The sequence below is a fragment of the Epinephelus fuscoguttatus genome, linkage group LG14 (assembly GCF_011397635.1).
Source record: "Epinephelus fuscoguttatus linkage group LG14, E.fuscoguttatus.final_Chr_v1".
NCBI classification, from domain to species: Eukaryota; Metazoa; Chordata; class Actinopteri; order Perciformes; family Serranidae; genus Epinephelus; species Epinephelus fuscoguttatus.
In genome coordinates this window covers 26739677-26765337 of record NC_064765.1, presented here as the reverse complement: position 1 = coordinate 26765337, position 25661 = coordinate 26739677, and the positions used below count along the sequence as shown (strand labels likewise).

Here is a 25661-nt window from a genome sequence, read left to right as displayed (position 1 = left end):
TAGGCTATTATTTTTTTCCTTAATAATTATAAACGACAATAGTGCCATAATGATAAAACTGATAAATGACCATCTATTTTTCATGGATATGTTATTATTTGTATTTATTCATATTATTTATATGGGAAGATATTTCAAGGTATTGAAAATACAAGTGTATTGTCGGTTGTAATCGGATAAAGCATGTTGGTCCTTGTATAAATTATCTATAAACATACAGTCACTAATAATGCAATCTAATATAAAAAGATAGTCAGTGGCTTATGGGTGAAACCAGCATGTATGGGGTCCTTCAATGTAACAAAAAAAAAAGACAATTGTTTACTCAAGTGGATAAAATTCCAAATTCCCCTGTTGGATATTTACCTAAACCAGCCTTCCCTGTTCCTAGCTAACCCACCGTGCACCCAGCTTGGAAACACTTTGTGTAATTATTCCAAAATTACACACACCAGATCCTCAGTATTCTAAAATGGTCCTTGACCTCCATGACATTATGTTCCTGAATGAGACATGTTGCTAATTCCACAGTTAATCATCAACCTGCCACGGTCCTCTCACATGGGTGAAGGTCACATTTTGGATTTGGTCAAAAACAAAAACTTTCAACTGGGTCTTGTACCACTCTGTCACTTCATTTTGCACGTATTCTTTATTTATCCTCCAATGTCATGTGTGTGCTCATGCAGTGAGTGTGTCTGCATCACAAGTGCAAAGAGGGGGGTCACTCCAAAAGAGTTATTGTCCTGATTACTTTTTAAAATAGGGTACACGTAAGTTGGGCAATGTCTTCACTGACATCGCTGCTGGGCTACAGAGGGACATCACTCCAAGGCAGTTTGACCAAATGAGACATAGCTCATCTATAAAGTAAATGATAAAAAATAAAATAAAGAGTTGTAGGCCATCAGAAGTTGGTACAATAGATGATATTTCATTTTTTCTTCAGCTGTGATTGCAATTACAACATGCCAATAAAATGTGCCATTTAGATATCATCAAAACAGCGAACAGCACCACATATTCTTAATGAACCTCGCACCAGTGGTGGTTGGATGAAAGTCAGAGTGTGTCAAACAGTGACTGAAATATCACAAGTCAAACTTCACTGTATAATACCCACATTCAACAATACACCCATACTGTATGTCGACCTGAATGAAGGTTGCACTTCCCCAACTGATACAAACTGACTGTAATTAAATGCAAATGGATGTAAAATGAACTGCAACACCATTTTAGGAAACAATCATAGATTTATTTTTATTTTATGTATTTATTTTTTAATATATTTTTTTTATTTACCTGTTATATACAGGAGATGTATTTATATATTTTGGGTGTGTTGCACAGAAAAATCTTCTTATGCGGGGGCATCAAGATTAGAGGGGACATATATGAAAGGGGTGGTTTGGGGGTCCTCCGCCAAGAAATTTTGAGCGGCTAACAACTAATTTCCAGCCTTCTCGTAATTTTCTCTACTTTAATTCATAGTGGAAATGTCTGAAATTTTGTCAAAGTAAAAGTCCTCTGCTTCTCTATGTTTTTAGTGGGAGGAGGGACAAATGCACATGTTTATAATCTTGATGGGGATGTGTCTCCACTCCTGAAAATCTGCTAGCCTCTCCATTATGTCTGCAGAAAATTAGCTATAGGCTGGGAATGAGATGCAGACCATGTCAACTTATGGTCAGATAAAGACATTTGTTGGTTTCTGTTTGTCCTCTGTTTAATGGTAGGCTATTTACATTACATTTTAGTTAGCCACCTAATATTGTCTGAAAGCTTATTTTTTTAATGGTTCAGCACATTATTGGAGCATTGTGACTCCAAGTATTGCTGCTTTTATTGATCATTCTGTTCCTAGCTCGTGCTTTCACAACACTGAGTATACACTGGAAATTAGAACTGCATCCATTTTCTCTCACAAGGATGACTCAAACAACCTGAAGCAGCACACTGTGTTCTTGTAAAGTTGACATTCTCCAAATGAGCATACAGATCCAGTACCCAGAGCGGTGATGTGGTCTACATCTCTCCTCCTTCCAGGCTAGTTTTGCCACTTTGTTGATCAATTAACCTCCATGATGATCAGTGTTACATTTCACACTTTCAGGCGTCATTCCTTTACTTCTTATGACAAGGGCAAACACTAAATGGTGAAAGTTTAATGACTCAGTTAAAGAAGTGAAAGCACAAACACCTGCAAGGTCCTAAAGTGACACCATGATGTAGTTTTGTGGTACAGATGCTGTTGGGTGCCTGGGGGGGGGGGTTTCTTGGGTGCAGGGCAGGGGGATGGAAACTGGGTGCTCTCTGGTCTCTGAGAGGGAGGCGGATCTCTTGGAGCATTCTTTCAAACACCCAGGAGTTGTTGGCAGGAATGTGTTAACTTTAAGTTTCAACTTTCAAAGTGAGGATTTTTTTTTCAACTGAAATTGAAAGATTCACTCAAGAATGACCCTTTTTGAGCCTTTGTATCCGTCTGAGTGCACCAAGCCACACACAACAGCACAGGGGCCAAAGGGTTAAGCATGTAATTCATCAAAATAAAATTAATAACGAGAAAGTCTTCCTTTTAGAAAAGTCCTGGAGGAAAAAAAATGTTTGCTGCCAACTTGCCTGTGGTGACAGTAAACATTCCAGAGCCCGGGCTGGAGTTTGGACTTGCCATTATCTGCCACAGCTGTGACAACGCCTGTTGGCCGCAGGTTTGTGGCTGGCCACACTGTGTTTACCTGGAAATGAATCTGAAAAGCGGCTGGACTGGGAAGGCACACAACCCAGCTAAATAAAAACCCAGAGTGGTCATTGCAACGAGATGCAGTGTGGGAGGGAGTCCAAAGTTATTGCACTGGCCCCAGTGGGTCAGGGCGCAAACACAGGCGTAAACGCACTAAGGATATCCTCAAATACGTACCTTTTGATATTGAGAGGAATGTGGCGAGGAATGCCATTCGATATGTTTTATGTTGACTGTATCCAGGGCCAAATTCAATACTTGTCTCTTGTCATGTTAAAGGACCCTATGTTGACCGCTGCCCTTCATTTATCAAACAAGGTGACAGTTTATCTATTAGACCACAGGAGTAGAGTGAGAATTTGGGATCCCAAGAGATGCACAGATCAGATGACACCAAGGAATGAATGTGCACCAAATTAGAGCCTTGAGGAGTTCACATTGAATTTAAAACTAATTTAGGCACCACTTAGTGATAAGACTCCCTTTATATAGAGATTATGTCACTTTATTATTGGCTGATAAATCATTTGCTAATTCTATTAGCATTAACAAGACTAAAATGTCTTTGCGCCACAAAATTTTAGAATATGCTGCAGACAATATGCATCCAAATCTCTATATCAGCAACTTATCAACATTTCTAGCTGCAAACTTCGCAGCCTACTTAAAAGTAAGAAACCCTGGAATATTTATGAATGGATTACCAATATCTATAACTTTAGCTCCTTCCAAGTGGCTCCCTGTGGCTTTAACAAAAATTGGAAAGGATAAACACCTGCCAAATGGGGTTTTCACAACCTGGCAACCCAAAATATTTTATTTTAATAGCTTAGTCTAATGTATAATGATTTATTAAGCACCAATGAATCAGTTAGGTGCAACTTATTGGCATTTTTAAAGGTGAACCTTATTAGAAAGTGGAGCCCAATTGTATGCATTATTAAAAACATTTCAAGGTGAAATGGTGTAATTGATAGTACATATCTGCCAGATTCAAAACTACAAACAAAGGAAAAATTAGGTGATTGATTGAATGAATTAACACAAAATAAAAAGATCTATTGATTTATTTTATAAATTGTATATTCCCCCCACTCAGTTGCCGTGGCTCCTTGCAATGTCTGAACTTTCTGAGCAACGTGGATGGGATGTGTATTAGAGCCAAAAGATTTAATATCACCAAATCAGCACATTGTTATTCATTAGTGGACCAACTGCAGAGTCAATACACATTTAATCACAGACTGAAGGCAATTAAAACAGGAGGGGGACCACTAGTGCTATGTTAATTAAAGTGCCAGGCTCCCATGGGAAGCTCTGCGTCTAAATATCACTACAATCAAGCCCCGCGCCATAATCCATGATGAGCTATTGCCGTTCACACTCGGCCATCATGCTGTCAGATCGGCGTCAGCGTGGACAAGAGGGCAAACCTGGCCTGGTGATTAAAAAGTTGTGTGTTAGTAATGGTCTTTCTAATCCTAACTGACTCAAGGGACATGGGCATAACCTACTAGCATCTTCTTTGTGATCATTAATTGATCAACTATTTTAATCTGGTTTTGAATGGATATAAGGTTATGAATAGGGGTATAATCCAGATAAAACAGACCTTCTTTTAATCACAGCAACGCTCAGTTTCCACATATCTGCGGGGCTGCAACCATCTCTGACAGACCTCTTGAGAAAACATGCACACACTCATCTCAGCTCTACATCTGAGAGAGGCTTTTGGTCCATTTCCTTTTTCCATCAGTCACTCAGTCAGTCAGTGAGAGAGGGTCATATCTGCTGCTGTCTTATCTGTATTCCAGGCTGATGGGGAAATTCAAGTTTGGGATTACCTCTGACTGCTGACCCGAACCCATCTCAGATGACTGGCCGGCCCTGCGCTTTCATTATCCTCATGCTTCAGCGCACCATACAACAAAATCTCACACTCTCTTGAGCAGGAATCTAAAAATCCCTCTGTCTGGATGTGCTGCGTGGTACATATGCATGAGGATAGAAATTAAAAGCTGATAGTGGAGAATGTATATCTGGTCTGCGTTACAGGAGAGCCTGTATCTTCTCCCTTCTAGCAGTCTCCTTCCTGTATGGACTGAGGGCCCATCCATATGCAGATGGCTAATTTGTAGTGTTTACAGAGGAGCAGAGAGGGGGGCCGACAACTCATGAAGAGGGCTGAAAAGAGGCTGCCTACGTGTCACCCCAGGAGCCCGGTGGTAAAGCCTGCCCTACCAGAGCGACAACATAAGTGTTCAATCTGTGTTTGCTTACCCGTGGACACCGATGGCTGAGTCCTGGCCTGGGGCCCGTAAATTGTGCCTTTTTTTTTACAGGCCCTGACAGCTAACAGGCTATTGGGAACAGGGGCCCAATGACACAGCCACTCAACAGATTAGCACCTCATCAGCCTCCTGCGGCTTCGAACAAATACGGTCCCTGCCTCCTTTAAGACACAATAGGGCCGCCACCGCTAAACAGCCCCCCGCCAAGAGCGCCCCCACCCTCCTCAAGCCACAAAACTTCCTGGTCTGGTCTTTCTCCGGGGCCACAGCTGCATCAAGGGGTCCTTCCCAAGTCCCCGAGCCCACCCCGACCCCAATTGGCAAGATGTGTGTATTTCAGGTGAGCAAATATTGCCACTTGCCTGAGAGTTCAATGGCCAGCCCTTTCAGTGGGGTGAGGGGGGTTGCGTATTGCGCCTGCCTGCTTTGCAACAGGGGTACATGTGGCCTCACACAGCAACCGGGTCCATAGGATGGGTCAGGGGAATTCTCCAGGCACAGCTGGAGGCAGCAAATCAAACATACCTATATGGCTCATCTGCATTTTCCCAGACTAGAAAACCATTTCCAGCTTTCATTTCCTCTCTTTACAACAAAAGAACGTCTTGATGTCCCCACCAGCCACCACACACATAGCTCTGACCCTTTTTCTGCAATACACAGTCTAAAACTCTGGCTTACACATATCTAATATCTGGCATAATAACCTTTGCTGTCTCTTCGAAAGCATAGCCTACCCTCAAATTCCCTGAAAATGGAAACATTAACTTCCATGATTCAGGCCATTAGGTAATAGGTAAACATACAGGGGAATTGAAGGTTGATCTTCTCAACCATGTGCCATGTTTCCAGACACTTCTGTCTCCAATACACACACATGCTTAAGGTATAAATGCCTTTGCTGTTGTTGCATTCATTTGTCTTCCAGGTCTTAATGTGGAAAGAACAGATAGGAAAAAACACATCGTGTGCTGTGAGATTGTATTAGAGATTGTAGAGAGTGTTTCTTGGGACTTGTGCCCTTCATCAAGGACACAGGTAGCACACGTAAAAAAACAGTCTGGCTTATGTGTGGGTTACAGTCAGAGGGCAAAGAACTGGTAATATGGGTCCAAAGCCTAAGTCTGCAGCAGGGTTCTTCAACGTTTTTCAGGCCGAGGACGTCTTAGCTTCAAGAGACGAAGCAGGGACCCCTTACTACATATATTTTATAGAACTTAGTTACACTTGAGGTAATTATTTAAATATTTTCAGGTCTTCTCTCATTTGTGCTTACCTGTAGCGGCTCAGTCAGCAGCAGTTGGAGCATGGCTAGGTGCGTTAGCCTGAACCTCTGTACTTGCTTGATGGTTTGTGTGAGACGGACCGTCTGTTGCTCAGAAAGTTACAAAACGATTCACGGTGGCTCACAACAGTGTCCATACACTTGGAATTATAATTCAGCTAATTGGCCAATATGTTGAATAGAATGTAAACGTTAGCTTACTAGTTCATCTCACCATATTGGTTAAGTGCTGCACAGGGATTTACCGTTAGCTGGCCTAACCTAACAGTTAGCCTATCATTAATGCTGTGTACTGTAAGTTAAATGTTTTTTATAATTAGGCAATTTATGTTTGTTAATAACATGTTGGATTCACGTTAATGTTTATTTTTAGAATTTTTAAAAAAAATTTTTAAATAATTAATGAATGAAATAGGGTGCTGCAGGAATGAGTCCTAAAACCCACAAATGAGTTACCATATTTTGCACTCCCAGTTCCCTGGTCTTGAAGTCAGTGGGTTTTTTTAAATAATTAAGATGCCTGAAATAAGGTCTGTGGTTAACACAAGCTCAAGAGACTTACTCATTGTTCTACAACAGAAAATACATCAGTATATACCCCACTCATAAATTTTGAAGCTTTAAGGTGTCTTTTAAAATGTAGCTGCTGACAAGTGGCTAAATGAGACTGGAGGACGTCATCATGCCAAACATGGCTTTACAGCCTTGTTGCAGTGGTGACGCTTAGTCATGTTACCATGGTGTAGTTCGTTTATAGCCTAACATTAACTTCCTACTGATAGAGATTGCATTTATATTTAAAAAACAGAGATGTTGTGTTCATTTGTGAAGGTTCTCTTGCTGTGCAAAAGTGTGAGTGTCTTAAAAGTTTGATTGCCAAAGATTTTATTTCCTGCAATGATCCAAAATCCAATGGGAAAATTCCACTGGATTTTTGATGAGGTACCAGGGGTAATGCTACCTTTCGTACACTGAAGTAGCCTACAACAAAAAGGTCATCCTTGCAGCATTGTATCATCAAACAGTAATTTGGTGGCCTCCTTGCCATAACTCTGAGGACCCTCTAAGGGTCGCGGACCTGCTGTTGAAGACCCAGGGTCGATAGTATACAAGTTGTAAATCTGTTTATTTACTTTTAGATTGGATCCTTACCATATCTTGAGAAACAGTTTAGCAATTATAGAATAATTTTCTTGATTCAGGTCACTATTTACAGACAATGTAATGTATTAGCAAGGTTTATATGTATGGGATGGCAGTTTTAAGTCAGCAAATGAATCATCATATTTGCTGATCATGCCTGACAGACAGCATTGTGAGGATTAAAGGCCACCAGCTGAATGTCACACCAACAAGTTCCCCACAGATGAAGAGTACGGGGCCAGCTTAGGTAAAGGCTACAGGCCCATGGCTGCAGGCAGCTGTGTATTGGGTCGAAAGATGATGTGTCAGCGCAGAGGACCACCTTGATCCCCTCTGGAAGTCAAACAGAAGTGTGGGTAGCCGTGTCCTGGGAGGCCTTCTCTGCCATCATAGTGAAATGGAACTGGCCCAGAAAGCAAACAAGATCGCTCCCCATCTCCCCTCCACCCCCAAGCCCAGACCAACCTTGTCTGGGTGATGGGTTTTTCTGTTGTTCTGTTTGTTTGCTTGTTTGGTCTGGAGCTCATGGATACCCAGCATGGAGTAGAGAGAAGAAGTGGAGGAATGGAGGACGTAGAGGAGAGGTGGGGGGGGGGGCAAGGATGCGTGACACACAGACCTCCCCTTGAGGTGACGAGAGACCTGCCGAGAAGCTACCAGGCAAAGCTGCTCGACAAATATACACAGACCCCAGGATCAGGGCAACAAGGACAGATCGCTGTCTCTGATCCTTCAGCAAGATGTTATTTCTGACACGCATCTCACAGCGCAGTCTTGAGTCATGTAAATTCTATAAGGACCTTTCAGACATGTCTTATAGTTCACTCTACAGGAGATTTCTTTGGGTCTGTCTACCTGTAATGTGTTGAACATTCGTGGGTGAAGCTATTTGCACAGGTAATTTGTAAATGTTGTAGACAACAGTTGACATGCCCGATGCTCTATAGGTTAAAATAAATCTTCATCCATTTTCAGATATAAAATGTTTTACCACACACACACACTGTTTCAGAGATTTCCCTCAAAGACTGTGATTACACTGTCCCAATTTCAGTGCATTAGCCTACAGAGAGTGACACCTTCTGGCAGCAAAGAGGACTGCCTCTTCAGTGGATATACACCCAGGACAGATATACTGTACATGTCCCCATGTGACGTCATATGAATATATACATGTATGCTCCCCTTTATTGCTCATTTGCTTCCCTTCTGATGGTGTTGACTATAAGTATTAACTATACATTTCACCCATTGCAGAGCCTGGCTGTTTTCCTTGTCATCATATTCACAATATTTTAAAGATCCCCTCCAGACATGTTGTCAGACATGTTGTTGTTCTGTTGGAACAGGAATTTGTTTCTGATGTGGGTTTTCCACATAAATATGTTGTTAAAACTCTACTTCTAGGTTAAATCTACTCCCTCTCCTCATTGAGAAATGCAAAACCTATGAATATGCAAATATTTCTCATTTAAAAAAATACATTAAATGTCTTATACTTCACTGAAAGGTCCATATTCAGTGTATGTGCACCGGGGGCTTCAGCTGTCCACATCCCATTTGTGTAAGATGCATACTGGGCCACAGCTGGCTTCCAAACTAGTTGTGATGTCACAAAATCATGCACATCTTCAACAGATATTTAAAGGGGAACACCACCTAAATTAAGAATTAAAATAGGTTATTTCCCTGGCCTAGGAAATCTAATGAATATGTGTGAACATGAGCTACTCTTTCTCAAAGCCTAGAACCAGAGTAAGTAAGTCTCAAAATGTGATGTCATCAAGTATAAAATATAGAGCTGCTCCATAGAGAATGAGTGGGATTTTTTTTTAGATACACAGAATGTTTGTTTTCTTTTTAATACCCAAAAGAGATTTATTTTATTGTTGGGTTCTCCGTTCTGAAACAGAAAATGTACTCATATACTCAGAACATTCCCCTGGGTGCTCTCAGTGTCAACTAGAATTTATTTTACCATTTGTTGTAGATGGAACAGTTCTCAATTTCATACTTGATGACATCACGAATTTGAGGTTTAGCACTCTAGCTTTTAGATTTGGGTGGCCATTGTTCATGTTAACTAATATTTTTGGCCTATCTTGGACCATAGGAATAACATGTATGCATTATGGAAATGATTGTAGTACCCCTCTTAAGGTGAGCACAGAGAGCAGATGAATGTGAAAACAGCCTTCTGGTGTCAAGGTGTTGTTGTACTTTATACTAAGAGGTGTTTTTTTTTTTTTTTTTTTTTGTCCTTCCTGGTTACATTCATGAGGGGGGCTGAATATTAGAAACAATTCTCAGGGTAATGCAGTCCAGTACAAAACATCACCAACACCTTTATGACAGTGTAAAAGAACAAAACTGAACATAAAGGTAGACTTCATGGCAGGACAGTATTAGACTGTGCAAGCATACCCAATAAAGTAGATACTAGATGCATACTACATAGCATGACCCTTTAAAACCTTTTTTAAGAAAGGCATGGATAACTGGAACATTTACACCCCAGTCCAGCCAGAGGAGGGAGACATTGCGCTTCATTTCCCCAACAGCTTTGCTCTGATCTTCTAAATCGCTGTAGCTCGACCAGTTTTCACCATGAGTCCTTCACTTTGACTAATACAAGCTACACAAGAATATGTGGTATGTTACGTGGGAAGTTTCTTTGTTCTCTGCTTAATGTGTGAGGACCAACTCAGTGAACTCTTTACAGTGCTGCTGCATTTGTGCCTGTTCACTCTTCAAACGTCTCCCCCACAGAGGTTAATGGGGTCATCTGGCCTGCAAAGAGGATCCACATCTTGAAAACATTCAGACTAACAGATGCAGGACAGCGGTATTGAGTATCATTTGGAGAAAAAAAAAAAAAGAGTATCTTCAACCTCTCATCAGCAGCTGTTACATAATAGCATTGCAATAATGCTAGCCATGATTGCTAACAGTGGTCAGCCAGTATCTGCAGTAAATGCAGTGAAGATTGGTGGAGGAATCAAGGAAAGCACACTTCAAAGATTTCTGTAGATTAATGACAGCTGTTGTTTCGCTGTAGTTTACGGTGAACTGTACCTTCAAACAATGGTCCCATTCTAAAGCCCAGTTCAGGAATAAGGCACTTTATTCATACGGCTAGAGCCGAGCACACGTTTGATACTGGAAGGGATTCCATGATAGCGATTTCAAAGTCTTCCACAAACCCCCACTTCACCACCACCCTCTTTAACTATGTCATTACTCCCTTGTGGTGAGAGACTGGCTCGGCAAACTGCTCGGTGTGGTGCAACAATCGCATCCAGCTGCTGAGAATGGGATCTGACATATGAAACCACTACACACACACGCCCGCTCACTCACACATCATGATGCAACATACACAACTACAAGCCAGGGCTGCTTATGCATGCAGGCACTGAAAGACAAAATCTATTGTTGAAATCGGGAGCATAAACAGAAAGACAGTCAGAGCTTAAGGAAAACTTTTCATTCTCAGTTGAGAAGTTGGGTTTTTATTCCAATGGTATGTACTGAAATATACAAAACACTGACACCTGCCAATCCAGCGGCAACAAAGACAGGAAGAGAACAACAGGAAAGAGGAACGTACTCCCAAAACACACCGACAGAGCAAACTACAAAACTGTAGTACATCAAACTCCCATGTGAACCAAATTGCAAGTATACTTAGTTTCTACTATGTCCACTGTCCAGACAAAACAGGACAACATACTAAACAAGGAATTTGACATCAATATTTTGTTCTACATAAAAAGCTCAGTTGGCCGCCTCTGGCGATGCAATACTTCAGATACCTAAAGGGCATTAAAAACACATATTCCAGAAATGGAGTGCTTTAAAAGTCACATTCAAGAATACTGCAGAAGTACAGAAAAAGATACACAGACACATGACGCTCTAACATATGCAGCTTTAGCCTCATGTTGAACAGGGGAAAAAATGGCTCCATTATTGCATTTACTGACAATTCAGTGACTTAAGAAACTCATGTTAATCTAGAAAAGGTTTGGAAACATTGAAATGAATGAACATATTTGGTCAGGGTCTGTTGGTCACTGTCTCCATGGGAAAGTTCATAAAACTTGCTGATACTGTGAGCTGCACCAACTTTCTGCGAAATATTTCTGGTTAAAACTTTGCACTGAGACTGGGCACTCGAACACTGTCTGCTCTCTGTAGCAGCGAATAGTGTTTCTATTCAATTGCTATGTTCAATGGTAATATAGTGCAAAAATCTACCACAATTACGAAATACATTAAAAAATCATACAAATATATGTGATGGTTCCAGTTTCATGCCAAAGGACAGTCTCACAAACAGTTGGGAAGTGAGAACAAAATTCTCAGACTGCAAATCCCTTGTGAAAAGTGCCCTTTACTCCTGGGGTAAGCTCTCTTGGATCTCTTCTCTCACACAAAGAACAGAGTCATATTATTACTCAAGGTTATCCAAAATTGTGTGTACAATAACTAAACTATTAAGTTCACCTTGTTTTGGTTTGTGGTTGTTCTTAAAAATGAACCAAACTTGAGTAAATCCATGGAATGTTTTGATATCGTGCAAACACTCATCTCTCCTGACAGTTTCTCAATGCGTTCCTGTGGCACGCATCTCCACCTGCGTACTGCTTGCAGCAGCGCATCCTGCTACAATTTCGGTCGGGTATTTCCCACTTTAAAGCCTCTGGCGAGTGATTCTCCACCTGATCAGCTTCTCTCTGTTTTCACAACAAACAGTCCTGGAGGGGAAAATCCGCCGCTCCCAAAGCTTCATGAAAAAGTCCCTGTGACAATCCTTGTCCTTTTTAATACATGTGGTGTAGTAAGCCCCATGCGCCACTAGGGGTCCTCTTCCATGTCATCCAGGTTGGGAGCCATGATGAAGTGTTTGGGGTAAAGGAGACTGTGCTCGTCTGCGTACTCTTCCCAACGTGCATCGTCGCTCTCGTGGGTGATGTAGCGCTCGCCTCGCCGTGTCTCAAACTCCCTGAGGTCCAGCCATGTCTGATAGTCCTGAGGGGAGGAGACAGATGCTTTTAGCTGAATACAGTACATTGTTCTCCTTAATGAGGAGCTGTTTCTGACATTAAGAGACTGAATTCCTTTGAACTCTAGGCTTTTATGATCAGTTCTGTCTCAGAAATGGACATGGACTTCCTATGTTGGGGGTTGAAAGCAGGAAGTATAATGTTGCCATGAAGCCAGTGAATAGAATTTTTGTCTTTTCATGCCTACATTTGTTTATATTTTGGCAAATTGGCATCATTAAAAGTCATGCAGAATTAGCTATTAGCACTTCGTGTTTGCACTGTAACCACTAATGTACAGATAGTTATCAGTGGACGATTGATACCAAAGAAAACTTCCAAACGTGATAATTATGAGACAATATCCTCAAACTGTAAGACATGATAAATGTAGAATTATGTGTATCATATCTGTGTGTTCAGATTTTGTGACTGACACAAAGGAGTAGGATTTGGGTGAAAGGGTCAAAGAAAAAAGAGTAATATGTCACCTGTAACCAGGGATGGCTGAGACACTTGTCCACGCTGTACCTCTTCCTCATCTTGACTTGGAGAAGATTGTTGATCAGATCTGTGGCTGTGAGGGAAATCAATAAACATGTATCAGTAAACTGAAAGTAAAAGATATATCATCTCATACCGACAGCATACTTTGGTATTTTCACTTTCAAAGGGGAAGACTTTCTAACAGAGGTTACTGTTGTTGCTTTGCTAAACACTAGCATCAACACCTTTATCATTTGTTTCACCTTGTGATAACTTTCACACTGCTGGGGAGGTTTGAGAGTGATTCATCTTGGCCCCAGACACAGAAAAGTCACAGTAAAGGTCAAACGACCCAGACATGTAGGTGGGGAGGACAGTCCTGAGGTTACATGTCTGAGTATCACTTTGACACTAAACTACAAGTGCAACCAGGCTGCCAAGCACGTACAAGAGTGAAGGACATACTAGCGAACCGCCAGATTACAGTATTGGTGAATTCCAGTTGGAAGGGGAACAAACAGACATATTGTTTTACATCTTCTTACCCTCTGCAGAGATGTCCTTCCAGGGTGTAGGGGGGTACATGAAGGCAGCATTCTGGATCTGGTCGGTAATGTCCTCGTCCTCATTGAAAGGGAATGTCCCACTCAAGCTGACGTACACGATGACTCCGACCGACCACATGTCTAAGGAGCGGTTGTAGCCTTTACTGCGCAACACTTCCGGAGCCAGGTAAGCTGGGGTGCCCACCACCGATCGCCGGAACGACTTCTCGCCAATGATACGGGCAAAGCCAAAGTCACACAGCTTTACCTGTGTGAAGACAGAAAACATGGTCAATGTATTTAAGCAAAAACATGAACAAAAACATACATATATGCACAAGTATCTATTTTGTACCTGAGGAAAGGGCTCTGCGGAGGCCAGTAGTACATTCTCAGGCTTCAAGTCACAGTGAACAATGTTTTTGAAGTGCAGATGTCTCAAGGCCACCAGGATCTGTTGCAAGCAAAAGCACCGATTTAGCCAAAAGAAAAATCCAGAGGACAATAATATAAACTCCAGCATCTAAATGTTTTAATGCATGGAGTGTGTGATATAAACAGGGTAATGTTTGTATAATTCAAGAAGTAGAATCTCTTGATGCTGCCATATGGAAAAATAACAGTAGTATAAGCAAACAAAGGCCTTTAAATACTTCCATCCTGACCAGTACCTTCACATACAGACACATGATCTCATCTCATCATCCCATCTATATTCACAAGGCCTGGCGTACGCTAGCGCTGCACGCATGTCTGCCTATGGCCCTGTACCAAAACCACAGTGCGCCTGGCTCCCCTATCCTGACCCTGACTTTGACAGAAGTCCTCCCGGGCCACATCAGAGCCAGGCCCGCCGCAGCTAATGGGGCTGTTGTTAATGACCCCGCTCCTGTTTGGGACCTGGGATCGGCGGAGGCCCAGGGGCCTGCTGCTCTTCTAATCAGGCCACAAAGCCACCAGCACTCTGCAGGCTGTAATCCACGGGCCAGGGAGGAGGCCGTGATGCCATGCAGACCAATCCCATAAACAATCCCCCCCCAAAATCAGCTAACCACAAGAATAAACAAGCGCTGGAGCTGCAGCACAGCCTCAGTGGGCCAACACACCCCAAAAAACAGAAGGGAGGGCAGGGACGGAGGGAAAGAAAGCTAGAAAGATACAAAATAAAACACAAAGAATGCAAGCAAGAAGTGAAGGATGGTGCTATTTAAAAGGAGAAAGTGTGAAAAGGCAACGACAAGTGCTATAAATCTAACTGATTATCAGTTATTTATGATCAGCTGCTTTCAGAGAGAATAAAGTTGCATCAGGCTACAGAGCATTCTTAATAAAGTCAACGTGTAAGTACTGGAATCACAATCTTGAAGAATGGAAGAGAAGAAAAGACAAAAAGAGATGGCATAAATGGAGAGGAGTGTTTCTGCAACACTGACCTGTGTGACTAGGAACTTGGTGATTCGTTCAGGAAGTTTGCTCTTCTCGCTGGACAGAATCATCTCCAGCATGTCGCCGTGCAGCTTCTCCATGACAACAAACACCCTCTCCGGCGTCTCGAACATACACTCCAAATTGACGATACCTGGGTGATGCAGATTCTGAAGACAAGGACAAAAGACAGAGTCTACCAGGATTCCTCCAGCTTGAGGCATAATAGATTTAAGACTTTTTAATGCAACTCTAAATGAGATTTTAGTCCAATTTTACAACAACCAAAACTGAAGAAACAAAAAAACCCTGGACTGACACCAATAGGGTTAAGAACAATTTTGGCCAAATATACAGTATCTTGTGACATAAAACATGACTTTTTTTGTCATATGGTGAAGATGAGAGAAAAACAGAACTGGGAAACGTCTGGCATTTTTAGCGGGGTTTCTTAGCCATTTTGTGTTTCTCTCTCTGCATGTGGGATTTCACTGCTGTTGATTCCCATTAAAACAAGTTTAAACTAGAACGTTTGTGCTAAACTGTAAGAAATCAAGATGTTCTTAAGATATCGTGTTTATGAGAATGAGACGAATGCAAGGTCACAGTGACCTTGACTTTTGACCACCAAAATCCAATCAGTTCATCGTGGAGTGAACGTTTGTGCCTAATTTAGAAAAATTCCCTCAAGGGGCTCTTGAGATATTGCATTCATGACAATGGGACAGACGGACATACAAACAATCCAAAAACATAACACCTCTGGCCACAGCTATCGCCGGCGTGGAGGTATACCAAACTTTTTGCATAAAACACACCGAGCCTCTTAAGCATTGTCTTGTATCAAAATCTTGGTTAAATAGCCACTGGATCCTCTTGTCTTTGAGCATCAAGTAATGAGTGTGTTGGTTCTGCAGTCCCGTTCTACGTGACGTTACCAATTATTTTGATATTTTCAATGTCAGAAAAAAAAAATATTCAAAAAAATCCTACTTCCCAAGTCTTAGTATTTTAGACTTTTAAGACTAATTTAAGACATTATTAAATTAAGGCCTTGTTTCTTTGAGTAATTACTTCAATGCTTTTTATGGCTTTTTAAGGATCCGTAGGAACACTGGTTTACACTGACTGAGGAACAGAGAGGGAACCACTCAGAAAAGACAGTCTGTACCATGTACTGTATATCAAAAGGCTCCAGCCAAGGCCTTTCATGTTGTATCACTGAAGAATTCTGGTCATTACCTGTAATATGGCCACCTCATTCCTTAGCTGGCTCTCCTGCTTGGTAGGAAATCTCATCTTGTCAATAACCTTGATGGCCACATCTCTGCCGCTTTTTCTGTGTTTGCCTGAAATATTATGGGACGGGTTAATATGAATAACTTTAAATAAGCCACAAATTTAATACAATTCACAGTAGAGAGTGAGATTATATAAAATATAAGTGGCACCATATCAAAAGTGAAACATACCTCCATACACGATGCCAAACTGGCCGGATCCCAGCACCTCGTCAGAGAATATTTGGTACACTGAGGCAATATCCTATAAACAGATCATTTGCATTGTTACTGCTGTGTTTTTCTTTCTGAATTTTCCATGCTGACATTGGCAATCACTGAAGATTACATCATTAAAAGCCCGGAAAAAAAGTTGCTCTTCCAAAATGTTTTCTCGTATTGCCAAATATTTAACTTTCACTCAATGCAGAAGTGGAACTGAGACAAAACTCCCTTGACCAGAAATATGGGTCAGCAGCTTCCCCATTTGGGCAGCATGAAAGCTTCCACCAGAGGTTTTGATAAATACACAGTCGGATACAATCTCTGATTTTACCCCAACAGATACTTTAATAGCACATGAATGCGTGCATGTGCAGGCTTTGCGGGGAAATTGTGCAACAACGTCAGAGAAATAAGAAGGCCCACTCACCACATTCTCCTGGACCTGGCAGTTGGACACAGATATGCTGATGGACAGCTCTTCTGGAGAAGAAAACACATCATGTTTCCACAGTCAACGACTCAAAAAACGCCACTTTAACAAAGCATAAGCATGAATCTTTATTCGTAGTCAGAGACGCATTGTTCAAATACTGGCACTTTTTTTTTTTTCCACAAGCTTCAAGCTTATCGCAGCTGCATGCAATAAGTCACAGCCCCACATAATGAAGCATTTTATTACACAATAAATTGGCTATAAAATTGATCTGGGAAGCAATGTGTGACTGAATGGTGCAAGTATGCAATGCATTTCATAACTGGGAATTTAAACTGTCGCAGGGGCTAATTCTGCATACTGGCCAATGAATACAAAAGCCAGAGATAAAAGCAAGTAGAAGGCATGGTGTTGTGATCACATAGCTGGTGCTGCACACAAATATTTAATTCAATTTTGAAACACAAGCTCTAATTTGGAATAAAAAAATGACCACTTAATTAACACCAATATTTGCACATTAAATATTGATATTATTTACCAGTTTATCAACAAATACTTTATGAATAAATGAATCCAGATCTATGGAGGACGACTGTTTTTAACAGCTTATCGTCAATTCCTGTCTATATTGTTAAACACCAACACCTGACTACTGTGAGGGAGGCTCAGCTTCTGCACAGTCATGTCATTTGTCACTACTGACTCCACAGCCTCACTTCCTCACGCCTATAGACACTTAACACAGGGTTTTCCCCGCTGATTGAAAGCTTCGCCTGGCTACCTAAGTGACCACTCCGGCCAAGGTGGTTCAAAGACGGCTCTTTCTTTCTATCTGAGTAAACCTTAAACCTTTCAACACACAAAATAAAGGAAAGCAAGACTTTTTGTTTGTTGTGGCCCTTCAAGCTATCAATGCAGTCTCGTTTTGAGTCAGGAAAAACCCTGTGATATTACAACTCACTGTGAGGGAAACTCTTGTCTGATACAGCAAGGCACACAGTCACAAACTGACAACATTCCTCAGTGATGTGCATTACAAGCTATACTATATCTCTCTCTTAATTAAAGAATTTAGATGAGTTTTGCGGACCAAAAATTTAGACATAGATCTCACTTAGGGCTGGGTGAGATGGAGAAAATCAAATATTACGATAGTTTTGATCAAATATCTTATTAATAATAATGCAACGATATTGTGGAGTTGATTTTCCTTTAAAAATCATCATTAATGTGGATATAATGACTAAGTGGGTAAAGGCAAAAAAAGCTAGAACAGTTTGGTAAGTTCATAAAATTACATCACTTTACTGTAATGCAGCCTTTAAAGGTCCAGTGTGTAGGGTTTAGAGGCACCTAGTGGTGAGACTGCATTACTTTTCCTGTGTGCCAAGCGTGTAGGAGAACTATGACAGCGAAAACACGAATAGCCCTATCTAGTGCCAGTGTTTGGTTTGTCCATTCTGGGCTACTGTAGAACAACATGGTGGACTCCGTGAAGAAGGACCCACTCTGTATCTAGATATAAACGGCACATTTTAATGTAACAAAAATACAATAATTCTTATTTTCAGATGATTATAAATTAGCTATGACAATTATATACCATTTCTGCCAATAGATGCCCCTAACTCTGACATACTAGACCTTTAAAACCAGGATTAGACAACACTTAGGATATTACAATATCCTAAATCTAAGATGATGTCTAGTCTCATATCATGATATTGATATAATATTGATATACTGCCCTGCCCTGATCTTACCCATCCCATAAGAGACTATATTAACTGAACATGTTTAATGATACATCATACAGCACCTTTGAACAGCATTTGACATTACAGTGTCAAATCTAATAGGATTGGTTGTGTGAATTTGAAAAAATATCACTTCACAGAAAAAAATGCAATAAGACAATTCCATTTATAGTTGTTTCCTCATTTCTTCCACGGAAGAAGAAAAAAAAACCCACTGTATTAAACACCAGAGAGCTGTAATCTTCTACTTACTATGGTCTTTGCCCTGGCCAGCAGCAGTGGCCACACTGGGCTGAGGGGTGACGGGCATCAGGGCCTGTCTGATGGCCTTCTCCCAGCCCTGAGCAACGTCCATGCCGACTCCTGAGGCCGCCAGAGCAGGGCTGTGGTAGTGACTGCAGTTGTTCTCCCCTACATAGTAGACCATGGTGGCTGTGATGATCTCGAAGCAGTGTGGGTTGCTGCCCTGCGCCAGATTACTGAAGTCTCTGGACTGTTCCACCTGGAGGATCTCAGACAGAGGGATTTCCTGTTGGAGAAGTGAAGGACAGACATTACAACAACAACAACAACAAAACACACAAAATATTATATTCTGCATCTCTCGAATAAATAAGATCCTTAATATTTTGAAGTGAGAACTGAATTCATTTTTTCTTTCTGCACAGTGTTGTCTGCACACTCAACCAATTCATCTAAGGTATAAACAGTTGGCATAAAGAAACAACACTCCTCACAACAAACAGAGTAAAAGAGTCCAACAGCAGATGCCCAACCACATTTCTATATAAGCACCAACATGTATTATGTACATGTAAGTCATATTACCTAGAGAGGCGAGGTAAGAAACAGGATAAAAAAAAATGCATATACAGAAATTCCTTGTTGGATTTTTTACATAAATACATTTTTTTTAAATCTATGAAAAACTAAAAAATAAATAAAACTAGAGCTACAGCAAAAGCACTCAAAACAATTCACTGTCTTTAGCGTGTTGACAAGCTTCCTTTTTAATTTAATTTTTAAAAAAAATGAAGTTACAAATTTTGTGCTGCTATTTTTCTTTCATTTCACAAGAAAAACTAAAACAGAAATCCCACTAAAGCAGAAAAATGCTAAATGACGTAATGCACCGCCTAAACAATGACATGACAGAAATAATAATACAGGTAACACTCACACACTCCAAAAGTCTCCACACTTGTAATCACAGTGTTGATTATATAGTCGCAGCTCTAACTTTCTCCTTTACTCTCCTCTCTCTCATGAGCACATACAGAAAGGACAGTTTGAAGCGCACTTTAAAAGTTCCCCCTTCCCCTTGAACTTCACTGTCAAATCAAAGAGAGGAGGGAGGGTACAAAATTAAAAAACACAGAGAAGCTCCAGCCAATGGGGGCTCACAGAGGCACACGCTGTCCCCTCCGCGTGGCTCACCACAGAGTATCAGATGAAGTGCTTGTGGTTAGCAGGGCCGGGTCACGTGAGCGGGCCCTGCAGCGGCTCAAGTGCTCTGGTTCCCTGATTACAAGGCAGGGCCAGCCAGAGGCCCCATCTGAGCACGAGCCGCTGGCGCTACCGCCAGCCACTGAGACGAAAGACACGGCAACTACCGTTCCTCCGCAAAGGGCAGTGTGTGAGCGGGTGTGAGTGGGTGCAACATTTGAGTGTGACAGGACTCAATCTGGCAGAGACAGAGAGAAGTCCCCTCGCCCCATATAAGGTTCTTCAGAGAAAGCCACAAGTACAGGGGTCTCGTCTTCAAACGAGGAGCCGTTATGGCTTCCAAATGGAGAAAATGGCTGCCATGCCTGGCAAGCAAGCCACCACGCGACCACCACTAATCAGATTGGAGGTATAAAGAAAAAGAGGAGAGGGGGAGGACAGTGGCCACACACTGATGAGCAGCAGGCTGCAAACTTCTGAGAAATGAGAGGAAAATGCCCAGGATGGTTTCCCGGATGCACACTGAGCATATGGAGAATCTGTGGTTTCAGAGGAGAAACCCCTGAAAGAACATTTTTCTACTGTATATTCCGGAAATCATCTCACATTATCTATCACTGAATAAAAAGAATCTGCTACTCTGAAGCAGCAGGCATGGAACAAAGACCAAACTTTAAAGCATGAAAAGACGGCATTTACAGCTAGCCTTCAATTAGCCTCCTGAAAGTCTTAAACATAGCTGAGTGCCAAGTTGATAATAAAGAACCACATAAAGCTGCCAGTGAACACACCCTGAGGAGTCGGCCCCTGCTGAGGTTTCCCCTCCAAGGCTTTAGTGGCAGGGGATGCAGGGTGTGACAGAATAATTGGGGGAGAAGGTTGAGGGACTTAAGCTTTTTTATTCAGGTTTGTTTCACAAGCAGCATAAAAGAGAGCTAGTAAGACAGACTATAGACACAGCTGTGCATAAAACCACCTGTTTGACACAAGCTCAGAAGTGAACGAGCTCTGGAAACTCTGCTGCATCCTACACACCATCCCACTGCGACACAAGTCTGACCACAGCTCAAGGAGGTGTCAAAGTCGCCAAACACACAGAGCGACATGAACAATAAAATGATTACATCCCCCACCCTACACACAACCACAGACACACATGTGGAAGTCTTTACCTTGCCAGCTGTAGTTCCCTCCCTCAGTCCTCGGTGTGTAATTACTGTGCTATTAAGCCCCTGCGGCAGTGTAATGACTGACTATGATGCTGGCACCAAGAGGGGAAGTGTCACACACTCTCCACAACTGGTTTTACATATCGGAATCACAGTGTTTCACTCGCAGCTACCACTTAACTTTGGAGTGGATTAAAAAAAGATTAAACATCAATCTAAAACTCACTGTTTGGATTTTAGAATCCAGGAATAATTGTGCATCAAAATTCTCCTGTAAATTTATTTTTTTTTACTTGGGGATCCCTAGGATTCCCTGTCAATTTTCTCATCTGATCTAATATACAGTAGCTAAATAGAACGACTGTTAGTGACTTGATCCTTTCACTTCACGCGGGCAAGGCTGCAGAGTGAAAAACCACAGGGGAAATTTCAGCAGGCCAAACTGACCTCAGGGTAGTTTACAGTTGCAACACAACAGCCTTCAAGCTGAGTCACACAGCTACCGCTAGTTAGATTGTATTTGCATACCCCTCACAACTGTGACAATATTCAAACATTGATATGATATGATATACTCCCAGTGACTTCAACATCACCAAAGCGGTGTCATTTTCGATAGTATGGAGCTATAACGGGGACTTTACAGATTTTATCACCATGAACTTCAACATTAAATCAATTAGCATTAAGCTGCTCCACATTCTGTCAGTTTAATAAATGCTTCTGTGTGTTTTGATGTGGGGGAGACAAGGCACGGTTTTCCAAGAACAAGGCAGAGATGATAGCTTTATGCTTACTTTGTAAAACTTGGCTCCGGTGTCGTTCTGGAAGAGACTCAAACTCTTGCTGTCCAGCCTCCAGTAATGTCTCTTCCGCTGTTTAAGGGGAAAAACGAACACTGAGTTAGTCCAACAAAACACACATCACCTTCTGATAATACGCTACTTCAAAATTTCATGAGGAAAATACCTTCTGTGCTGAATTCAACACATGCGAACAGCTTTGGAGAAGGAGTTTTCCCCAGCATACAGGCTAAACGCAGCCCATTTCAGACTGGGCTCCTTTGTTGGACTTTTTGGGGTTATCAGTCTTACCAGGTTGTCCCTGCTCGTATAATGAACCATCCAGCCCTCCTTCACCACGGTGGAGCTCCGCCTCTTGGTGTGTTTGATGGACTGGACCACCCGCATCAGAGGGATGTTGCTGCTAGTGGAGGGGCTAGACACACATGTACAAAAAAAATTAAGATTTCATGAAAAAATATGGCACTTACTCAATCTTTAACTACAATAAAACAGTAACGGCTTACATCTTAACTGACCTGTAGCCAGCTCATAAAAACTTTCATATTTGCTTTTCTAACCAGCCACTGTCTGGTGGGTCTTTCCTGACAGAAATCCTGCACAGGAAGTGATATATTTTATGTTTGCAGCAGTGGTAACACTACTGGAAACATAAAACGCACATTGCTGCTGTAGAATAAACATAGGAATTGAGCAGTTAGACCTGGTGGTTACAAACATAACCGCAAAGTCCCCGGTTTGAATCAGACTGGTGACCTTTGTTGTATGTCTTCCCCTTCTCCTTCTCATTTCCTTTCACCTTTTACAGCTTTTTAATAAAGTATAATATGTAGTGGCCACTTTATTAGGTACACCTTTACACTGTAATGCTATTCAACGCTGTAAATTCTATCTTGACAAATTTAGTATTTTGTTGACATTGTCAGGAATGTGTTAATTCAATTATATGCTTGTTACTAAGGTTGCAGTCTACAGTTTCTCATTTTTTGCCCTCCCTATTTATATACGAGAGGGGGGCAGAATATTAGAAACCCCTCTCAATATAATGTGGTCCACGACAACCCCACCACTAACTATGACCTCCATGCCAAACATATAATTAAATGACTACCTCTGTGATGGTATAAAAAAAAAAAAAACCCTGAACATTAAAGGCATAATAAAATAAGCTTCATGGCAGAACAGTTGTATTGCATTATACTAGATTGTACCTAATAAAGTGAACACTGAATTGGGTAGCCGGTATAAGCAGTGATAGCCAACAAAGTAAACACTGCCACCTACTTTTCATTAACAGAAAATCTACATTTGCACATTACCAGCCATGATGCTTGTCTCTGAATGTAGTACCAGAAATGAAAATGCACAAATGTCAAACTGGATTACCTCAAGTTAAAGCACTAATAAGTAACTTTTATTTTTTTTTTAAAAAGTAAATTAGTTTTGGTCATCTTTGACCTCACACGGCACTAAATGAAATAAATACTACTCTATCTGATTACTCTATTGCCTTGTAGCCCTTTAATGGCCCTACTACACGTTAACAAAAACAACCAATCACAGGCAAGGACTTCAACACAGCTGTCAATCATGTCAGTCACTGCTCATGCACTGTGGCTAAACTGTCTAAATTGACTAAAAAGCGCTGATCAAATATAAGTCAAGATTCTGTAACTTCAGAGACATATTTTAGTGTACTGTTTAGCTGTAAAATGAGAAAGGTTGTGACCTGGCTGCCATGTTGAAAACAGTGGAACTGTAACTAAGCTGTCCGGAGCAGGCTTTCATTTTACAGTACACTAAAATGTTTCAAAAAACATCTGCAGCAAGAAATAGGCAATACAGTCACAGAATCCTGATTCATATTTGATCAGCGCTGCCTAGTTTGGCAGTTTGACCGCACACAAGGAGTGAATGACCTGACTGACAGCTGCGTTAGAGACTCCTCAGCTCTCACTGGTTGTTCTCAGCGGCCCCGCAGTCTGATTCTGGCAAATGCTATTAGAAGCAGCGGGACAATGATTATCTGTCTCATGTATTTCTTTTAGAACATAGTGACAGTTTCAGTAAACTAGACTTAAAGTTATTTTCCTAACTGTAACTTTAAATTAACATCTTCAAACCTAATAGTCTTAATGGGCTCTTCGTCCTTCTCTCTGTCCAATAAGGGAGAATCCATGTCGAACATCCTCTCATCTGGGGTGGAGGGTTCCTCTGGGTCGTCCAGTCCTCTCCCGCCATCCATATCACTACTGTCCACCTCCATAGTATCCATAGTAGTGTCTGAGTCTGGGCCGGGGCTGGCTGGCTCTATACACGCACATTAAATATGCAAATATTTGAAATTGCAAGTATTCTGTATGCCACTGCAACTGTGAACTTGGATGCTGAATTTACCTCCATTGAAGTCCACCTCCCCCAAACAGTCTCTAGGTACCTTCGACGCACATCGCTTATGGCAGTTGAATCTGCAATCTGGCAGATGACATTAAAAAAATGACTCAAAAACACAATAATTACGGCAAAGCATTACCAAAATCTTCTAAAATGAACCACAATGTATGAAACTCTTCTTATACAGTCCTACCTTTACACTGCATGCCCTGGCGAAAGAGACCCTTAAGCAGACGCTTGCAGTACTGGCAGATCGTGGGACGGGTGTAGGTGTGAATGGCGAAGGTGTGCGGCACCTTAACCCGCCCCAGCACCATCTTCTCCATCCAGATGGGCCTGCCGCTCCAGGACAGGATCCGCTTCCCGGCCTCCTGATGGGACCTCTGCTGTGGAGGTTGGATGGATGGGGGGAAAAAAAGGAGAAGACAGAGGGACGTTGGGAAGAATTAAAAACCATATGCAGGAAGGACGTGAATGGAGAAATAAAGGAACAACAGCCTCAAAGGGAGTATTTGAATGATAGGGAAAGACAGAGTGAATAATGACATGGCAGTAGAAGAAGAGAAAGAAATCAGCGGAAAAGGGAAAAAAGGAATCCGTCATACCGAGTTAGCATGACTTTGCATAGTTAACGCTATCCCAGTGGTCGAAAAAACGGTTATTAGATTTGTCATGTTTTACCACATATGAGCGTTTAGATCTGATTTTATATGATAAATCAAGCAGCCTGGAAGCTCCTGTCAAAAAAGGAAGGAAGCTTCTTCATGTTCAAAAGTGAGTCAATACATAAACTTGGACTTTTAATGTCATTAACATAATTACATTTCCTGATGACCTTTCGTGGGGACACAGACAAGAGAGGAATATTCCAGTGCAAAAACTGTTTCATAAGACCTCGCCGGGGATCACTCCACAGAGCTCTCTGCAGCTCAATTCAATTTTCTGCATCAGTGGTATTCTACAACAGGGCCTTGGAGATTCACCCATGGAATGGGAGCCAAATTTGATAAGTTTAGACACGTTTAACAGTTGAGACAAAGCTTGTGAGCAGCATGCAGATTGACTGCCTCGCATTCTTGGCCAATTCACCTGGCTCCCAGTCTGATTGAGGATCACATCTACACTCGAGCCAGCTCGTTTTATTTGTAAGGATAAAAAAAATCATTACCTCCATTCAGGGGGATA

General features: G+C 41.6%; 1 protein-coding gene across 3 annotated transcripts in view; it reads right to left on the bottom strand.

Annotated features, from left to right (window-relative positions):
• Positions 1 to 10951: 10951 nt before the first annotated feature.
• The window catches only part of prkd3 (protein kinase D3), a 46140-nt gene continuing 31430 nt past the window's right edge, over positions 10952 to 25661 (bottom strand). The window contains exons 6-19 of one of the 3 annotated variants that reach the window (XM_049597218.1): positions 24670 to 24862; positions 24480 to 24557; positions 24206 to 24392; positions 22374 to 22497; positions 22077 to 22154; positions 18917 to 19193; positions 16899 to 16948; positions 16439 to 16511; positions 16209 to 16315; positions 14975 to 15136; positions 13897 to 13995; positions 13542 to 13809; positions 13002 to 13087; positions 10952 to 12496 (exon numbers count right to left, since the gene is read on the bottom strand). In XM_049597218.1, coding sequence (XP_049453175.1) covers positions 12323 to 12496; positions 13002 to 13087; positions 13542 to 13809; positions 13897 to 13995; positions 14975 to 15136; positions 16209 to 16315; positions 16439 to 16511; positions 16899 to 16948; positions 18917 to 19193; positions 22077 to 22154; positions 22374 to 22497; positions 24206 to 24392; positions 24480 to 24557; positions 24670 to 24862 — 1956 coding nt within the window. In that variant the 3' untranslated portion in view covers positions 10952 to 12322. Of the gene's footprint in view, positions 12497 to 13001; positions 13088 to 13541; positions 13810 to 13896; positions 13996 to 14974; positions 15137 to 16208; positions 16316 to 16438; positions 16512 to 16898; positions 16952 to 18916; positions 19194 to 22076; positions 22155 to 22373; positions 22498 to 24205; positions 24393 to 24479; positions 24558 to 24669; positions 24863 to 25661 lie in introns of all 3 variants that reach the window. The other 2 variants (XM_049597217.1, XM_049597216.1) reach the window with 2 other exon arrangements.